Here is a 16,099-nt window from a genome sequence, read left to right as displayed (position 1 = left end):
GCAGGTACTCTAACTGCTCTTGCAGGAGAAGGACAACCACAGCCACAGTCCCCGCGAACACCCCATGAATCCACCAAATGTGGACATTTTCCACCACTTCAGAGCACTATTGGGCTGCCCCCTGAAATCACAGCTTCACGACCTCCCTAGCCATGCACAGAGGAAACAACCTTGCCCTTACTTGATACCAACATAGCAAAAACACGGCGCCCAAGAGGCGCTGGGCTTCCAGGCAGTATTTCCAGCTGTTCCTCCTACTGCTGTGTTTTAGTTCTGCAGAGATGTAAGCAGTGAAATAAGAGGTCTAAGAAGTGCTCATAATACAACGAACTGCTCTGTAAATGAGCCCACTGATACATACAAGTTGCTGTATTTACCCAGAAAGGTTACAGTGACCCTGCTTGTTGGCTTAAAGACGAAAACAAAGACGTAATATTTTTGTTATCTTAAAAGTATTTGTGTGCTAAACTGTTTTGTTAGTGATAAAATGCAAGGTTAAGTGACAACAATAACCAGAACAGAATAATAAGCACTGCGCCAACCAAAATATTATGGGCTATTATTTCTGAGAAAAGTATTAAGAAATGCTCGTGGAAAGAATCTCTACAGGACCTACAGAAGAGGGTGACTTTTGGGATCTCTCCCAGGTTGACATCACAAGGCATCATGCCTCATTATCACAGCCACATTTCATGGAGGTAAACAAGGCAAACAGCTCTTTTTGTTTCCAGAAGAAGGAATATTAATAAATGCATGAGGCAGAAATTAAGAGACCTCAATACCTCCAGAGGTGAAGGCAGAAACAGCAACAAGAGCTCACTGATAATTAATCCCTGTCTACTGGGATCACCACTGCGGTGCAGAAGAGGAAAAGGCACCAAGAGCAGCAAGCTTCTCATCATCCCACCTCCTGTCCTCCCACGCAGGTGGCCTGAGCAGAGCCACTACAGGCTGATGGCTTGTTCTAAGTCCACGGCTTCTCCCGGGGCTTCCCCACACTGCTCTCAGCTCTCCTTCCTCGCTGTCCTCTACCGTACACACCGGGCATGCACTGCTGGGAGTGAAGGGAAGGGCTGGCTGTGGGGTAATCCCAGATGTGATTTTGGGTTTGCAGCCCACATCCCCTTACCCGACCTTGGCTGTGCGCTGAGGGATCTACCACAATCCAGCTCTGGTGGAAGGGAAGAGTCTATCAGCTGCCACCAAAGCTTCACCAACCCTGAGGGTGGGGAGGGAAAAGCAAGCAGCACCGCAAGTTAAATACACTAATACATTAGGAAACATTCACTGCGTGTTTGAAGGACCACGTTATTTCTTCATTAACAAGGCCTTTATGCTACGTAATTATGTCGGCTTGTTTCAACATGGAATTTGTCAATAAGAAGTGCCCGGCTGATGAGCACGGGGAAGCAAGGCTGGGCAGCAAGCACTGCCTGAAGAGGAAGATCAATAGCTGCAGTGCAGCTTAGGACAGCATAAAGAGCTTTGTTTAGGCTTCTTTTCATTCATCTAAAAGCAGCTTGGTAGTTTTTTTTTTTTTATGATCAATAAATATCCAAGTTAAACAAATCTCTTGAAATCCAGCTTAATACCAAATGTTTGCAAAAACACAGGGCTCTGCTGTGCGGCCGCAAGGTCTGGATTGTAAAACGAGGTATTTTGAAACTTTTGTTACAAAATAGCCCTATGCAGCTCAAGTCTGGGGTCTCACAGTAAGACTGATGGTAGCCAAGCACACAAAAATAATCCATAAACACACAGGTGAGATCTTTAAGGGGGGCTCAAACCCCACTAACCTCTCTGGAAACAAACACTCCCAAACTCCTTAAGGCTGTCAGCCTCAGTGATGATATAAGATGCTCCTGGATTTCACCAGATTTTCATCTTCCTAAAATACCTTTCTAAGTATATCCTTATCTGCATTTTAAAGCATCAGCATTTTAAAGCATCTTCACTCTAGGCACAGTTCTGCCAGACGTTCATAGGTTGAATTAACTTTGGAGAGGGAAAAAATCCCACCTGCCCACCAGCAAGGCTGAAGAAGTCTTAACAAGAAAATCTAAGCTCACAGATATCAAACTTTCAGCAGTGGGAGCTGGCTTCTCACAACAGCCCAGCTCCCACCCTTGTACCAACACAGATTACCATCTTTCTGTGGGAGCAGTTCCTCCAAAATAGAAATCTTGTCATTTTGGATCTACCTTAGAAAAACTGTGTCATTTTCTTGATGTTTCAAGGGAGCAATTTTGCAGAAATTAGCACTTCAGAATTGCAAAATGATCCAAACCCAAATGTGTAAAACATTCAAATCTCTAGCCTGTAACTTCTGCTCAGCTTTCCAGAAAGAGTTTCAGTTGCATAAGACAGATGCATGGTAACAAGACACACAGGAATCTCTTTTTCTGCAGAGGCATACAGAGAGAGAGCATCCCCGTGCTTGCATTAACACTTCTCCAAGATCCCTAGATCCAGCATCTTCAGGCCAGTTGTGCTCTTTGAACTCTTCCTCTGAGGGTTTCAATACCCAGTTATACCAGAGTACTGGTATTCAATACCCAGTTTTTCTTTTCAAATCAGTGGATCTTATAAAGACTTCTGATTCTTTTTAATACTGCCATGTTGCAGCATCACTCATAAGGCTACTCAGAAGTTAATTTAAGCAAGAGACCTCTGAAAGGTGCAATGCATTGCTCAGAGTTTCTCCTTCTAGAAGGGTAACGATGGTACAGTAACAAACATTTGTAATGTATTACTAATGAACCACAAAGAGATGAATGGGTTATTAATGTATTAATATCCTTTCAATCTTAACTGTTCACACACACAGTAGCTATTTTTTTCCAGCAATTTCTCATACAACAAATATAATTAAGTCCTAGTCTGCTCAGTGCCTTTCCTTGTGTGTCACAAAGAAGAAGTGTGGTTGTACATTACACACAAAAAAAATATACACTGAGGTTTTTAAAAAGGTGCTCAAAAGCAAGCATCTGTGGATACACACACTGAGTCATTTGAACATGGACACTTCGTATGGTCAGCAACAGCCTTCTGATCACAGCCTAGTGCCTCCAGCCAGTTTGCAATAGCCCTGTTCTGTGGCTGTCACACTTCAAGAACAGGAAGGAGCATGGACAAAGGAACCCTTCACATGCCTATCATCTTTCTGCAGATGTCTGCCTCCAAGATTGTCCCCCACCAAACATAATTTCCACAATTTACTTCACTGCAGTTCCCCTCTCTGCTTTCAATGTACCAATTTCTCTGCAGAAAAAGGTGCTCTTCCACTGAAGATTTCATGGATCTGTAGCCCAGGGACAGGCGGAATTTCAGGGCCAGCAGAAATCCACAGAATAGTTCCAGACCTCCGAAAGCTAACTTCAAAAACAAGCTCATCATCAATTTGTTTCAACTCCCTGTACAGGTGTTGGCTCCTACTCTGAAAAAAGGTTAATGAGACACAAATCAGACTGTTAAAAACAGCCGTCCTTGCCCAACAGCCATTACTTTCCCAATGTACTACATGGTTTACAACCATTTGAGAAGGTTTGTATGAAAGCAAGAGAAATACTACACCAGTTCAGATGAGTGATCCAGCCAGATCAACATTCTGGCTGCCAGTGGCCATGGGAGAAGCCATCCAAGGAGAGCACAGAGCTGGCCATTTTCTGCTGCCTGTTGTCATCCTCTCCTCTCTGTCTTGTTCTCAGTACCTGTTCTGCCCATTTTGAGAGCCAACATGATGAAATATTCTAGTTCTAATTTCCAACCATTTATTCTTCTGTTCCAAATGATGTTAAAAGAACCAAAGAATTTTGTCCCTCAACTTTTAAAAGTCCCATTTGATACCAATAAAATCCAACCTTCCTATTTACGGAGTATCCTTCTAAGCACTAGATGTTTTAAGCACCTTACAGCTCCAGGCTGAAACCCTTCTTAGCTTAAACATAGTAAATAACTTGCCTCTATAGTCAAATACTCCATTTTAAATATTAGCAGCTGGTAGCACCAGCATATGTTGACTTTATTATGGATTATTCTCATGTGGCACAAATAGCAAGAATTGTAGAGTTTAAAAGTAAAAGCTCCAAATTAATCTTTAAATGCTTTAACCAAATATCAAGGCTTTTTCTGCAAAAGTCTAAATAAAATCTTTATCTGTGCTTAGAAGCTCATGCAAATGTATTCAAAATGTACTCTCTGGATCTCTTACCATGGCAGATTGGAAGCTGCTAAAACAAATACAAGATCATCAGATCGGGCCAAGCCATCCATCTGCACCAGTAATTCTGTTTTCATCCGTCGACTTCCTTCATGTTCACCACTACCAAGATTCAGAGAAACATTATTTGCTCAGTGCATTAAAGTAATCATCTTTATTTATACAGTGTCATTCACAGCAACTGAGCCCTTGTCACCATTTTGCCCCAATTCAAAGCATGATTAAGCTCCATTAGCTAACATCTAAGCATTAAAATCAAGCTTTCTAATGATTACTTAAATGGACTCTTTTCAGTGCATTAAAGTGAGGAGAGTTCACCATTACTGAATCCAAAGAAAGTATTTAATTTTTTTTTTTTATATTAATCTCCAAATAAAACTGATGTTTACTGGAAAACAACTAAGGCTTTGATTGATTGACCTGTGTAGGAGAATTTTTATAACATAATAGTTGCCATTAAACAACTAACACACCTACCTATTCAGGGCAACTACTGGAATTTTTCTGTGAGTGAATTTTAAGTGGCCACAAGAAGATACACATACTGCTGAATTCAATAGTTTGCAAAATGTTGTACCAAAAGTAAACAGAAAAGTTTGCAGTATTGAAACAAATTGAAAAATAGGGCAGAGACCACACACAAAGGAGCCTTCTTCAAGGAGAGAAAGGGAACTTAAGCAAAGTGCTAAGAATACTGGCCCTGCTCCAAGTAACCAATTTTGAAGGAAACCAGTTTGAACTCTTGGTCCCAGATGTGGAGTTCTTGGTAACCCCTGGACCAAATCCAGAGAAAACATCAGGGCCTTAGATGGTAAGAATTGTAATTCAGGTTTAATGGCTTATTTCTGCAAAGGCATCCACACATCGGTGTGATGTCAATATTTAATAAGGATATGTAAAAATAACTATATAGTCTCAGATAAAAACCCTTACTGAAATACATAATCCAGTGATGTTAATGAGAGCTTTTAAAAAAGTATGAAGGCAAGACTTGGCCCATAATTTATAGCTATCAACTGACAATTACTACAAGTTGTGTATTTATGATATGGCATATTCTACTTATGCATCTCTGTAAGTATATAATTTATAGTATATAACATACATATAGCCACACTGTAATGGACACCTAATGGGTATAATGATATTTTTGTATTTCTCCTGCTTCTCCTCCGCGTTCAACCCTTTCAGTTTTTTTAAAATAAAACTGTCTACTCCATGGGTGACGATAACAACAACCCCCATTCCTGCAACTCTAAGTCCTGACACATCAAAATTTGTACCATTAATGAAAATACCATTCCACTGTGTACACTGCATCTTATCCTGCTCTCCCTCAGCCTGTCCAAAGTGTCACAAAAACAGCTGCTTTTCATTTGCCTCTAACAAGCCACCTGTTCCTTCCCCCATCTGTCTTTACTTCCACTTCAAATACCTTATTTGAAAATACAACAGCACTGGTTATGCATTTGTGCTATCTTCTCTCCTGCTCACAGTCTTCCTGGACCCATTATTTCCATAGTCACATGCTAAACTTCTCAGAACCTGCCTTTCACACTACTCTACTGATCTCATCTACTGTGAATGAAACAATGACCACATCTCTCTTTTTAAAACCCCACAGCATATGCAACATTTTCATGGAACAGTATTTTCAGAGCTGATAGGCATTCTGAAAATAATACGCTACAAGACTGCTAAAGCTGACAACGTAACAGAAGAAAAATAACTTACTATTAACTCAAGAAAATTACCATTATCACTCAAAATAACTATACTGTCAATAAAATCTAGAAGACAAGTCTTTCAGGGGCCCAATCATGCTCCTGTTAAAGTTTACAGAGTAGTCTCATGCCTTACTTTAGCTAAGATTTGTTTCTAGAAGGTATATTGTACGATTAAACTTTGGTCAGCACCTGAAACACACTATTGAAAAGATGCATTGCAAAGAGGGACATAAGTTCTCCTAACACCATAGGAAGCAATCTCATCATTTACCCAGAAACAGTGCCTCTTTGACTCATAACTGACTCCAGCTCATCCAAGAAAATTGTGGAAGGAGCATGGTACCGGGCAAGCTCAAATAGCACCTGTTTAAAGAGAAGAATAAAAGCGACAGAAAAGATTAACAAGAAAACTAACAGGAAAAGGCATTAAGAGCCACTGGCACTGGAGATAAATAATGGTACCCATACTCCAAACTTCTAGGGCAAAAAGGAGTATGTTCTAGGGCAAAAGATCTGGGTAGGCTGAGGGTCCCTGAACCCTCTCAAATTCTGAAAGGCTTGTAAAGGAGATATAAGGAACACAGGCATGTAATCCCGTCTTTATATGTAAATCTTTGTCTAAATCCTATCAGAGTACCCTGAGAATAATGGGATAGAAGAAAATGATCCATCAGAGGATTCTGGGAAGTCCTAAATTGTTAGCAGAGATTAAACATCCTGTCCTCTATTGGTGCTCCATTTGTAGTTTTTTAAATAAGGATTTGAGGAAAATAATAAATCAACTGCACCATAATGAAAAAAAAAATGGACTGCTTCTCTTGATAAGAATTAAGAAGTTCTTTTGTTTTTCCTGGAGAAAACAAACAGCTTGGACAATCAGAGCTAGATTACAAAATGGAATATTAAGCTGACACACAAAACCTGGGTCTGCCATTCTGAAAAAAAAAAAAAGGTTCCATCTATTTTTCTGGAAAGAGGGAGAGACTTACACTAACAATAAGAATATATAGTCATTTCTTCTTCAGTGAAGCATTCTTGCAATTTTTAAATAAGTATCACTAACAAAATATAGTAATCCAGCACTTCTTAATCTGAACATTTAAAAACAAAACTTAAAAGATATATATTATTTTCTGCACTTTGGATCACAAGTAGTGTATGATCACCATTGTGACTCATACTGTTTAAGGAAGCAAAGGTTTGCAATTAAGTCAAACACTGAATCATATAATAATTTTGCCATGTGACTAGCTTTTCCAAGATGGTTGCTGAAACAAAAATTGGATGCTATGATATCAGTTTTGTTTGTATATCTTCTTCCACTGCTGTTGTGCAAAAGGTGCTAACAGTTTGCAATCTATAATTTTATTATGAATCTAAACTATAAAATCACATCAATACAGCTGAGAAATGAGGAAAACAGAATGAGCTGATATTCCTCTGCATGAGTGCAAAACTGACATATACTTCACACAACTTCAGAAGACCATGCACCAGCCTCGTGTCATTTTAGGATATAAATTCACATGGTACTTTTCTTAGAGCTGTCCTGATCCACAATCTAATTTTATTTCTGTATTCTGCCAAAGAACCAACTAAGGGTGAAATACCACAGATTCAATATAACTGCAAGTGCTGTAGCATGTTCACAAAAACCTTTTCGATGGTGTTGTGTCAGAAACCAGATCCCTTCTCCTGACAGGATGGAAACTTTTAGGAAGATACTGACACAGATGTCAAGAGGATCAATAACACACGAGGTGAATGTCAGAAGAAAAACATGCCATTTTAAAGGAAAAAAGGACACAAGAAGAATTATGTTGCAGATATTGCCTATAGTTCAAGGGAGATTTTGAAGCATTAACAATGCTTGTAATGGCAGTTGCCAAGTGCAATCCATCATGACTACTCATTTTCCAGAGCTCTGTATCTATCTGAAGAGGACCCTAAGAGGTGAGAGTAAAGGAAGACTAGAAGTTTGTGGATTTTTAACACCAAAATGGTTGACATTACAGAAAGAGTTGATGGGTACCTCAGGGTACAGAAGCTACACCTAAATTTCTGAACTTTTCTATATCACAGCTGAACCATGAATGCTAGTTGCCAGTTTATACGTGAAAATACGTTTACCCATCTGCATCAAACTACCTTCATTAAACCAACATTATGTCTCTGTTTGACTGTGACAACAGAGTTCTTTGCCAATTCTGTGCCTTGCAGGATGAGAGCAGTAGGGAATTTGGTAACCTAAATAGCAGGTATATTTTGTAGGGAGCCTAGGAGCCAGCCAACTCTCACACAAAGGCTGTGAAGCACTCTGAAGGGGTCACTAAACAAACACTAGTTTAGTTAGGAATACAGCTTGCTTGTTGCTTATTTAATGAGTCAAAAATCTTTGCTGGCTTTGGGATACATACTTCATATAGAATTACATAACTAAAATTCCACAGCAAGAATCCATTTTAAGACTTCTGCAGAAGTGATGTTATTCCCATTTTAAGAAGTAGATACAGAGACATATTTTGTCCAAGACAGGAAAGATGATAAGTATCAGAAGAATACTCATTTTCCAGTTCTGTTTTAAACTCCAGTTCTTTAAGTGGGAACCTGATTTTTGTATAATGAATAAGATATTTCTTACCCGGACAAGTTTTTCTGAATCACCCCTCCATTTGCTGACAATGGTGGATGCTGATATGTTGAAAAAGGTTGTATTGCATTCTGTGGCAACAGCCTTAGCAAGCAATGTTTTTCCAGTACCTACAAACAACAGTGTTGAAGAAATTCACTCTAAAGAAATACAATGCAAATGTTTGAATAATTCCCTTCATCTTCCTATTAGTCAGATAAAGTACTAAAGTAGGAAAAGTCCTTCTAGGATTGCCTGGAGAAATTCAGGTATTACAGCACTGCAAATATGTTCTCCATATTCTTTCTATGGCAAGTGCATCTAAGCATTCACTAGAACAAATGGAGTTTACTGGAATGACAACTTTTGCAATTAACTCACACAGTACTTGTGCCCTCTGTCTCCTCCCAGACACACTCATGTGGTGGCAGTGCTTCCTCCCTTGTGTCAAAGTGGAGCAGAAGGAGCAGTGAGGCTGTGCTGAGTGGAAAACACCCAGCTAGCACAGAAGAGGGCAAAGCTCCCACCCCATTTCCAAAACAATCACCAAATGCAGAAGAGAGAATGCAAGGACATCTTTTTCAAGAAGGTGAATCCATGGCACATTTATTTGTATTTTGCAAGATCAGGTCAAGTCAAACTTGATTAATATCATCCAAGCTGAGTAGCAACATCAATTCTCATTTCTCCTAATGGGTAGTGTAAGTACTGTGTTGTTTTTTTTTGAAGATTCAAGTGTAGAAATAATCAAGGGTTGTAAGAAAGGCAAATAGAGAGGTCTGAGTGAAAGAGGCTGATATGATCATCCACATTATCTTCTTTCATTTCAAATTACAGAACATGTTCTTACTTATTAATTATTATGTGATACATTAACACTTTTCATCTAATTAGCATTAATGATTTATGGACAGTACAAAAACAGAAGTAGCGACATAGGATAAACAGTAGTATATCCTATGTGGATAGGCTATAAAAACACTCCATACCTGGTGGTCCATACAGCAATAAACCCTTCCAAGGAGACAGAATGCCTGTAAATAGCTGTGGGTACTGTGGAAACCAAAAAGTAATTCAGGAATTATAAATGTAACAACACAGAAGGAATTCTAACCCTTACCCCCACTGTTCCTAACACAATCAGGAAATCTAAGAAATTGGAAGATGGGAAAAAAAAACAAAGCAACATATGATAAATATGAGTACTGAGAATAATACTGTATTAATTGTATTTGAAATTGTTTTAAATGAATTCTTCAAATGCAATTGGCTTTATATTCTCTTCTGTAAGTCATTTTACATTGAATTAGTAAAGGCCAAATCCAGTATATTTTACATTGCCAAGGGTTGAAAATAATAGAACCCCAAACTTAAATCTTTTTCATTTTGACATTCTCCTATGGGAGAATGGGTATTCCATTTCTAAATGAAACAGGAACAATTCAAACAGAAACTGCCTACAAAAGCACAAATAGTGAGAAAACTTGACCACCACCGTAATTACAAGGAAGATGTTAACGAGCTCAATGATGGTTTTCTCTGATCTATTTAGTATCTTACCCTTATAGGATAAACAACTGCTTCCTTGACTAGCCTTTTAGCTGCATCCAGTCCAATAATATCATCCCACTTCACATTTGGATTATGGAGGTAGATGTCCTGCAACATATATCACATCCTGCTAGCATAACTTAACAACTTCTACACTAGAACCTAGCTAGCAAAAGGTTAACACTAGAACCACCTTTGGCAAAGTAAAAGCATCGACTCAGTTATAAAACAATTGTGCTATTAAGTGATGCAAACTTATCATTTCACCCCGTGTACTAGTCAGCTCACAAGAGGAAAGCACAGACAGCAATCATTTTCACAGAAGTGCTACAATATGCCTTGCTTCCCCTGAAACTCCTAGTTTCCCTAAAAGCATATACACTGTGAGATGAGGTGCAGTTGAGGGAACGAGGGTTTATAGAAAACCTAGAGAAAAAGAGACTCAGGAGAGACCTTATTGCTCTCTACAACTGCCTCAAAGGAGGTTGTAGCAGGGTGGGGGTCAATCTCTTCTCCCAAGCAGCAAGATGAAAGGAAACGGCCTCAAGTTGCACCAGGGTAGGTTTAGATTGGATATTAGGAAACATTTCTTCACCAAAAGGGTTGTGAGGCATTGCGACAGGCTGCCCAGGGAAGTAGTTGAGTCACCATCCCTGGAGGTATTCTAAAGACACACAGATGTGGTGCTTAGGGGCATGGTTTACTGGGAGACTTGGCAGTGCTAGGTTAACGGTTGGACTTGATGGATCTTAGAGGTCTTTCCCAACCTACATGATTCTATCTATATGCTGAGCAGATCTGTCTCTCAGATCTGTTTTCTATTAGCTGGTTTTAGTAACCAACCAACATCTGAGGAGCTACTGTAATGTGAAGATGTGAAATTAGCTGTTTTTTGAAATGTTTATTCTATAACAATAAGTTGCGCAGTTTAAAATCAGATGCTACGTGAAAATACTTTTGTTTCTTTTAAACTTGCTGCTCAATAACTTCACGGCTGCACTTATTACTGTCATAAATAATACTGAAAAATTGCTCTCTATGTACTCCACACTACGCAAGAAAAGGTACAAGAAGCTTTGTAGCAGGAGGAAAATTCCCCCCTAAGCATCTATCAAAATACAGTCAGTAATTAGTCCATGCCCCGAAGCACTCACTAATTTAATTTCATTTAATTCATCAAACTATCCAAATCTTCTATGAATCTTTCCATTTCCTTTAGTAATATTTTGTGGCTTTGTGTTCCAGAGACTAATTGTTCTGCAGAAAAATATCATATCCTCAATACAAATACTTGGGGTAAATTCTGCTCTCTGATAAAAATAGGCAGTCTCCAGAGAATAAAGAAAAATTATGTGCTTATATCCAAGGGGAAAATTTGATTTAATACAATTAGAAAAATTATTTATATAGAGTAGATTACACTTTCCCTTTCTATTAACAGCAAATTAAGATGAATCAGATTTATGATACTAAGTAGAGGCTTCCATAACTGTTTCCAAATTAAATTAGATTGTGTTGTGAAATAGATACCACATGCTATTTATTTTTATTGATTTACACAGTGTTGATTACTATAGCGACTAGGAACATACCAACACAATTTAAAAACGCTTCATAATGAAGGCCAAAGCAACCCTATTTCTTGTTGCTAAAATAGCAACGAACTACCAAATCCTGTGATACTGTGAAGCCTTTTGGACAAGCACCTAGTGGGGTTTGGGAGACAATGCAAGCAAAGCATTTGTCTGCTTTGTTGCTAGACCAGTTGATCCCCAGTAGCCCAAGGCTTGTTTGCTGGACCACACTTCAACCCATGACTGAAATAAAACGGTGCTGACAACATTGGGATTCCCTCCAGGTGTCAAACTGCCCATACCAGAAGAATCCCCAGGATACAGAATCTCCTAGGCTACAGAATATTACTGATGCTTCCCATGCAACTGCTTGGAAAAAGGAAGGGCACTGTCAGCAGAGCCTACAACAACAGCACATCCCAGGTAAGCCAAGCAAGAAAAGATGATGAAGAGCGTAGATTATGCAGGCAGTGCAAAGAAAGGCAGAGGACTAGTATGTTAAAAAACATGGGAATATCAGCATCTGATAATCTTGGTACATGGTATCTAGTAGATACACTCAGAATCAGGATATTGCTGTAGTCCTGGCAGATCATCCACACCGAATACAGCCCAATGCCTTGAATGGAAATGGCACCTGCAGAGTTGAATAACAGTTTTCCCACCATTCAATCACAGAAAGGTAACACTTTATATAATAGATAGTACTAGATCATATAGTTAAATCAGTGTTGCATTGCACATTTTTTTTTACCAATAAGAACAAAGGTAAAAGCTAGGACAGTCCCATAGTTACAGTATGATTAGATGTTACATGTAATCCTATTAGAAAGATCTTGATTAATTCCTTCTATTGTGTATAAGAAAAAAAACATTGTTTCACATATAAAGAAAAGAATGATTTTCAAATAGTCAGGTGGTAAAAAAAAAAAGGCCTGCACCTTCGAGAATAAGCACTGTCAGCATTAACAAAGAGAAACAAACAGCATTCTCAGATGACAAAGATAACCAAGATCTCTATATAAACGAAACAGAAATCTGATCTTACTTTGCTTACAACTGTTGCGAGTTCTCTCATCTCATCAGTCGTGCCAATAAAAGCACTAAGGGGTTTTAATAATCGTTCCTTAAAAAGACAAACATAAGTTCTTGTCAGACGTCAATTATTATAAATAGAAGAATGGTAAAATAATTTTAAAAAATCTCATACATCATATCAACTTTCAAAGCTGTAAAATATGGATAAAGAATTTGAAGCAAGCCACATTTGTAGTAACTCATTTTTTCATCTGACAGAATCTAACCCAGAATTAACATTAAAATGAGCAGCTCTCTTACTGCATACATAGTCCTAAACATGCCCTACACGTATTAAGAGGAATTAAAAATATAAATGTGTGTCATCACATAGCCACATAGTCTGTTTTGAAAGTTTCTTCAAATGTAGCAATTACCAGGCAGAGTTGGATGCACTGGTTATAGCTCATATCAAGGAGTGATTACTTTACTGAAAATTTCTATTCCAGCCATCTAAACTGTGTTCCTGTCTCAGCTGAGGTGAATGCTAAATAGCATACTGAATTCAAAGGAATGAGAATTTCACCTGCAAAAACACGGTGGGTTTCTGCAAATTTGTTTGTGAATCATACGGCACAATGTGTATTTGTTGCCTTGTTTTGTGTTCAAAGAGTAAACAACTGTCAACAAATTAGACCATTATCAACTACGACTGTCCACTCAACAAAGAAATATACCACTCAAAAATCTAAGCCCTTTTTTAGCACTTCAGAAACAAGACAGTATCATTACAGTATTTTATTTTGTTCCTGGTGATATAAATCTGATGATAATGCATATTGGATGAAAATATGAAGAGAAACACTTACCGATGGATCTGGATCCCAATTAAGACTGTTCAAGGCTATTCCATTTGATGATACTTTGATAGCATCTTGGACCATCCCACGGAAGTCAATTATTTGGTCCTTAGGAAGAAGATAATGGTGTGATAGGCTTTTACCAAGATGGTAACTCTACTGTTAAAAATGCACTGGGCTGAAATTTTGCTTAACATTACAGCAATTAGTTTCCTTGTTGCACATACAGACATAAATATGGCAAAAAGCTGACCACAGAATCTGTGGTAGCAATGGGAAATGAACGTACATCTCCTCAGTCAGTGTAACAATTAAACTGCAGAACCTCCTATCATTGTACTCACTAATTTCAAATTTATCTTCAATTTAGGTATTATTGCTGGGTTTTACAAACAGAAATAATGCTTCTTCTTGTCTAACTTTGAAATACTATTTAACATAAACTGAGCCTCCTGTGCAAAAATTTACTGCCCAAATCATAAAATTGGCCCTTCAGCTAATTATACAGCAAAACTGTATATTAAAATATACAGAAAAAGCTCACATTGGATACTTTTGAAAAGCTTTTATGTGCTTTTCCTATATGCACATTTCTGTCATAAATCACATATTAGGTTTCTACCAACCCTTCTTGGGTGAGGACCTTCTCCTGCTCCTCCAGATTTGTTGATTGCTGAGATGCTTAAGCCAAAGTCAGATTGCTCTGGAGTAACTGCACTGTCATTATTCTAAAGAAAAATGAATTTTAAACAGATGTGTTGCCAGGTAGATGAGTTGCAGATAACACCCTACTGTTATAGATATTATATATATATATATATGCAGAAATACGGACAAGGACTTATGTAAGTCCTTATATATATAAAAATTTAAAAAAGAGGCTGTCCCTCACCCAGTTCCTCAAAAGCTGTAGCAGACCAGTACTTGCCCACCAACCTGCTGTTCCTGCTCTCTCCTATGTAAGGGATGGTAATAACCAGTTTTTGCAGCCATCTTACTAAAACAAGACTCACAAAACTAAAAATTACAGAGCTAAATGACTCCCACAATCTCAAACACCTTATGTACTGTGAAGATGCTTAAAACTGACACAAGACTTTCTACTTGGTCGGTTTGTTTTGCTTTCTGATGCTAAAGGATGAATCCTTAAATCTACAAAAAAAAATCTATGGAAAGATTCCTGCTTATTTCAGTATAGTTTAGACTTTATGACTTCTTTTCCTCTAATTTTGGCTTGTGACTTGCTCCCCACCTAATAGCTAGGAAGCATCTTCTCCTGAAGTCTTGTACCTATAATGCTTAAATTACATAAACAGTAAAACCCATAAGTTGTGCAAACACAAATTGTGCAACATCCTCTCATTGACTATAGCTGCTCAAAATAAAATCACATTGATTTCAACTGTAATGCTGCCAAGATAAAACACATTTGAACCTGTTTGGGGCTCTCTTTGGTGGATGATTTAAGTTCTGTTGTCCTTCCAAGTGAAGTTTTTGATGATGGTCGTTGCACTGTTTGATGTTTCGTCCTTGGAAGATTCTGAGAAGAGCTTGTTGCCCTAGAATGCAAGTTATATCTTCAAAGGCTTTCATAACCTTTTTTTTTTCTTCAAAATACCAAAGATTAGAAGGCACAGTTTTCAAACAAAGCAATTTGGGGCTAACTTTGCTCCCACTCAGGTTAAGGCATCAGTTTCAATGACACAAAAGTTCAAAGCTCACAGCTTTCAAAAACTCCACCCCACCTTATCCCACACTGCAGAAACTTTGCAGATTGTCTGCATCTCCAGTTGGGAAGTAAATCTTTATTTTTCTCTAAAAGATAAAGAAAAATCCACCACACAGTATCAGGGGACTCTAGGCTAGTTTAGTATCCCTACAGTATCACAAAATTATTATAACTATGCTGCATATTGCTCTTATAGGAAACTTTTCTGCCCAGAAAAAGCCCCATGCATTTCGCTTACCTTCTGTTTTTTCCTGCAGTTCTCAGCTGTTGTTTGTTTTCTGCTGTAGCAAAATTAATATTAAAACGGAAAATAATTAAGGATTATTATTAAAAAAAGGACAACTTGCTCCCCCCCCCCCGAAATATTTTTGAGCATATTTTAATGACCTTTGAAATAGCAACGCGTAAACAAGAACAGCATGATTCTAAGCACTGCAAGCTTGCAAAAATGTTTCAAAAACAAACAGATTGCAGAGAGCAGTTTGGATCCAGGCTTGTTAAATTTTTAGGCCCGTTCAATTTTTGATTTCTTTCATCATATTTTTAAACCAAAATTCCGCGTTGGTGCAGCCTCACCTTGAGTGCTGTGTGGTTTTGGACTTCACAACAGCAGAAGGACATAAAAATGCTAGCAAGTGTCTAAAGGAGAGCTATAAAGATGGTGAAGGGTCTGGAGAGGAAGATGTGTGAGGAACATTTGATGTCCCTTGGTTTGTTCAGCCCCGAGCAGAGCAGGCCGAGGGGAGGCCTTATGGCGGCCTGCAGCTCCCTCACGAGGGGAGCGGAGGGGCAG

General features: G+C 38.4%; 1 protein-coding gene across 9 annotated transcripts in view; it reads right to left on the bottom strand.

Moving 5' to 3' along the window:
- Positions 1–16,099, bottom strand: part of KATNAL2 (katanin catalytic subunit A1 like 2) — a 35,332-nt gene that overhangs the window by 6,695 nt on the left and 12,538 nt on the right. For 7 of the 9 annotated variants that reach the window (XM_083818859.1, XM_083818861.1, XM_083818856.1 and 4 more), the window contains 10 exons: positions 15,545–15,587; positions 15,013–15,136; positions 14,204–14,305; positions 13,587–13,685; positions 12,749–12,826; positions 10,136–10,234; positions 9,565–9,628; positions 8,588–8,706; positions 6,218–6,309; positions 4,211–4,321 (listed from right to left, as the gene is read on the bottom strand). In XM_083818859.1, the coding sequence (XP_083674985.1) occupies positions 4,211–4,321; positions 6,218–6,309; positions 8,588–8,706; positions 9,565–9,628; positions 10,136–10,234; positions 12,749–12,826; positions 13,587–13,685; positions 14,204–14,305; positions 15,013–15,136; positions 15,545–15,587 (931 nt within the window). The remainder of the gene's footprint in view (positions 1–4,210; positions 4,322–6,217; positions 6,310–8,587; positions 8,707–9,564; positions 9,629–10,135; positions 10,235–12,748; positions 12,827–13,586; positions 13,686–14,203; positions 14,306–15,012; positions 15,137–15,544; positions 15,588–16,099) is intronic. The other 2 variants (XM_083818853.1, XM_083818854.1) reach the window with 2 other exon arrangements.

Source organism: Anser anser (genome assembly GCF_964211835.1).
Source record: "Anser anser genome assembly, chromosome: Z".
NCBI lineage: Eukaryota > Metazoa > Chordata > Aves > Anseriformes > Anatidae > Anser > Anser anser.
Note: the sequence above shows the minus strand (reverse complement) of the source record. Positions and strands in the feature narration are given on the sequence as shown.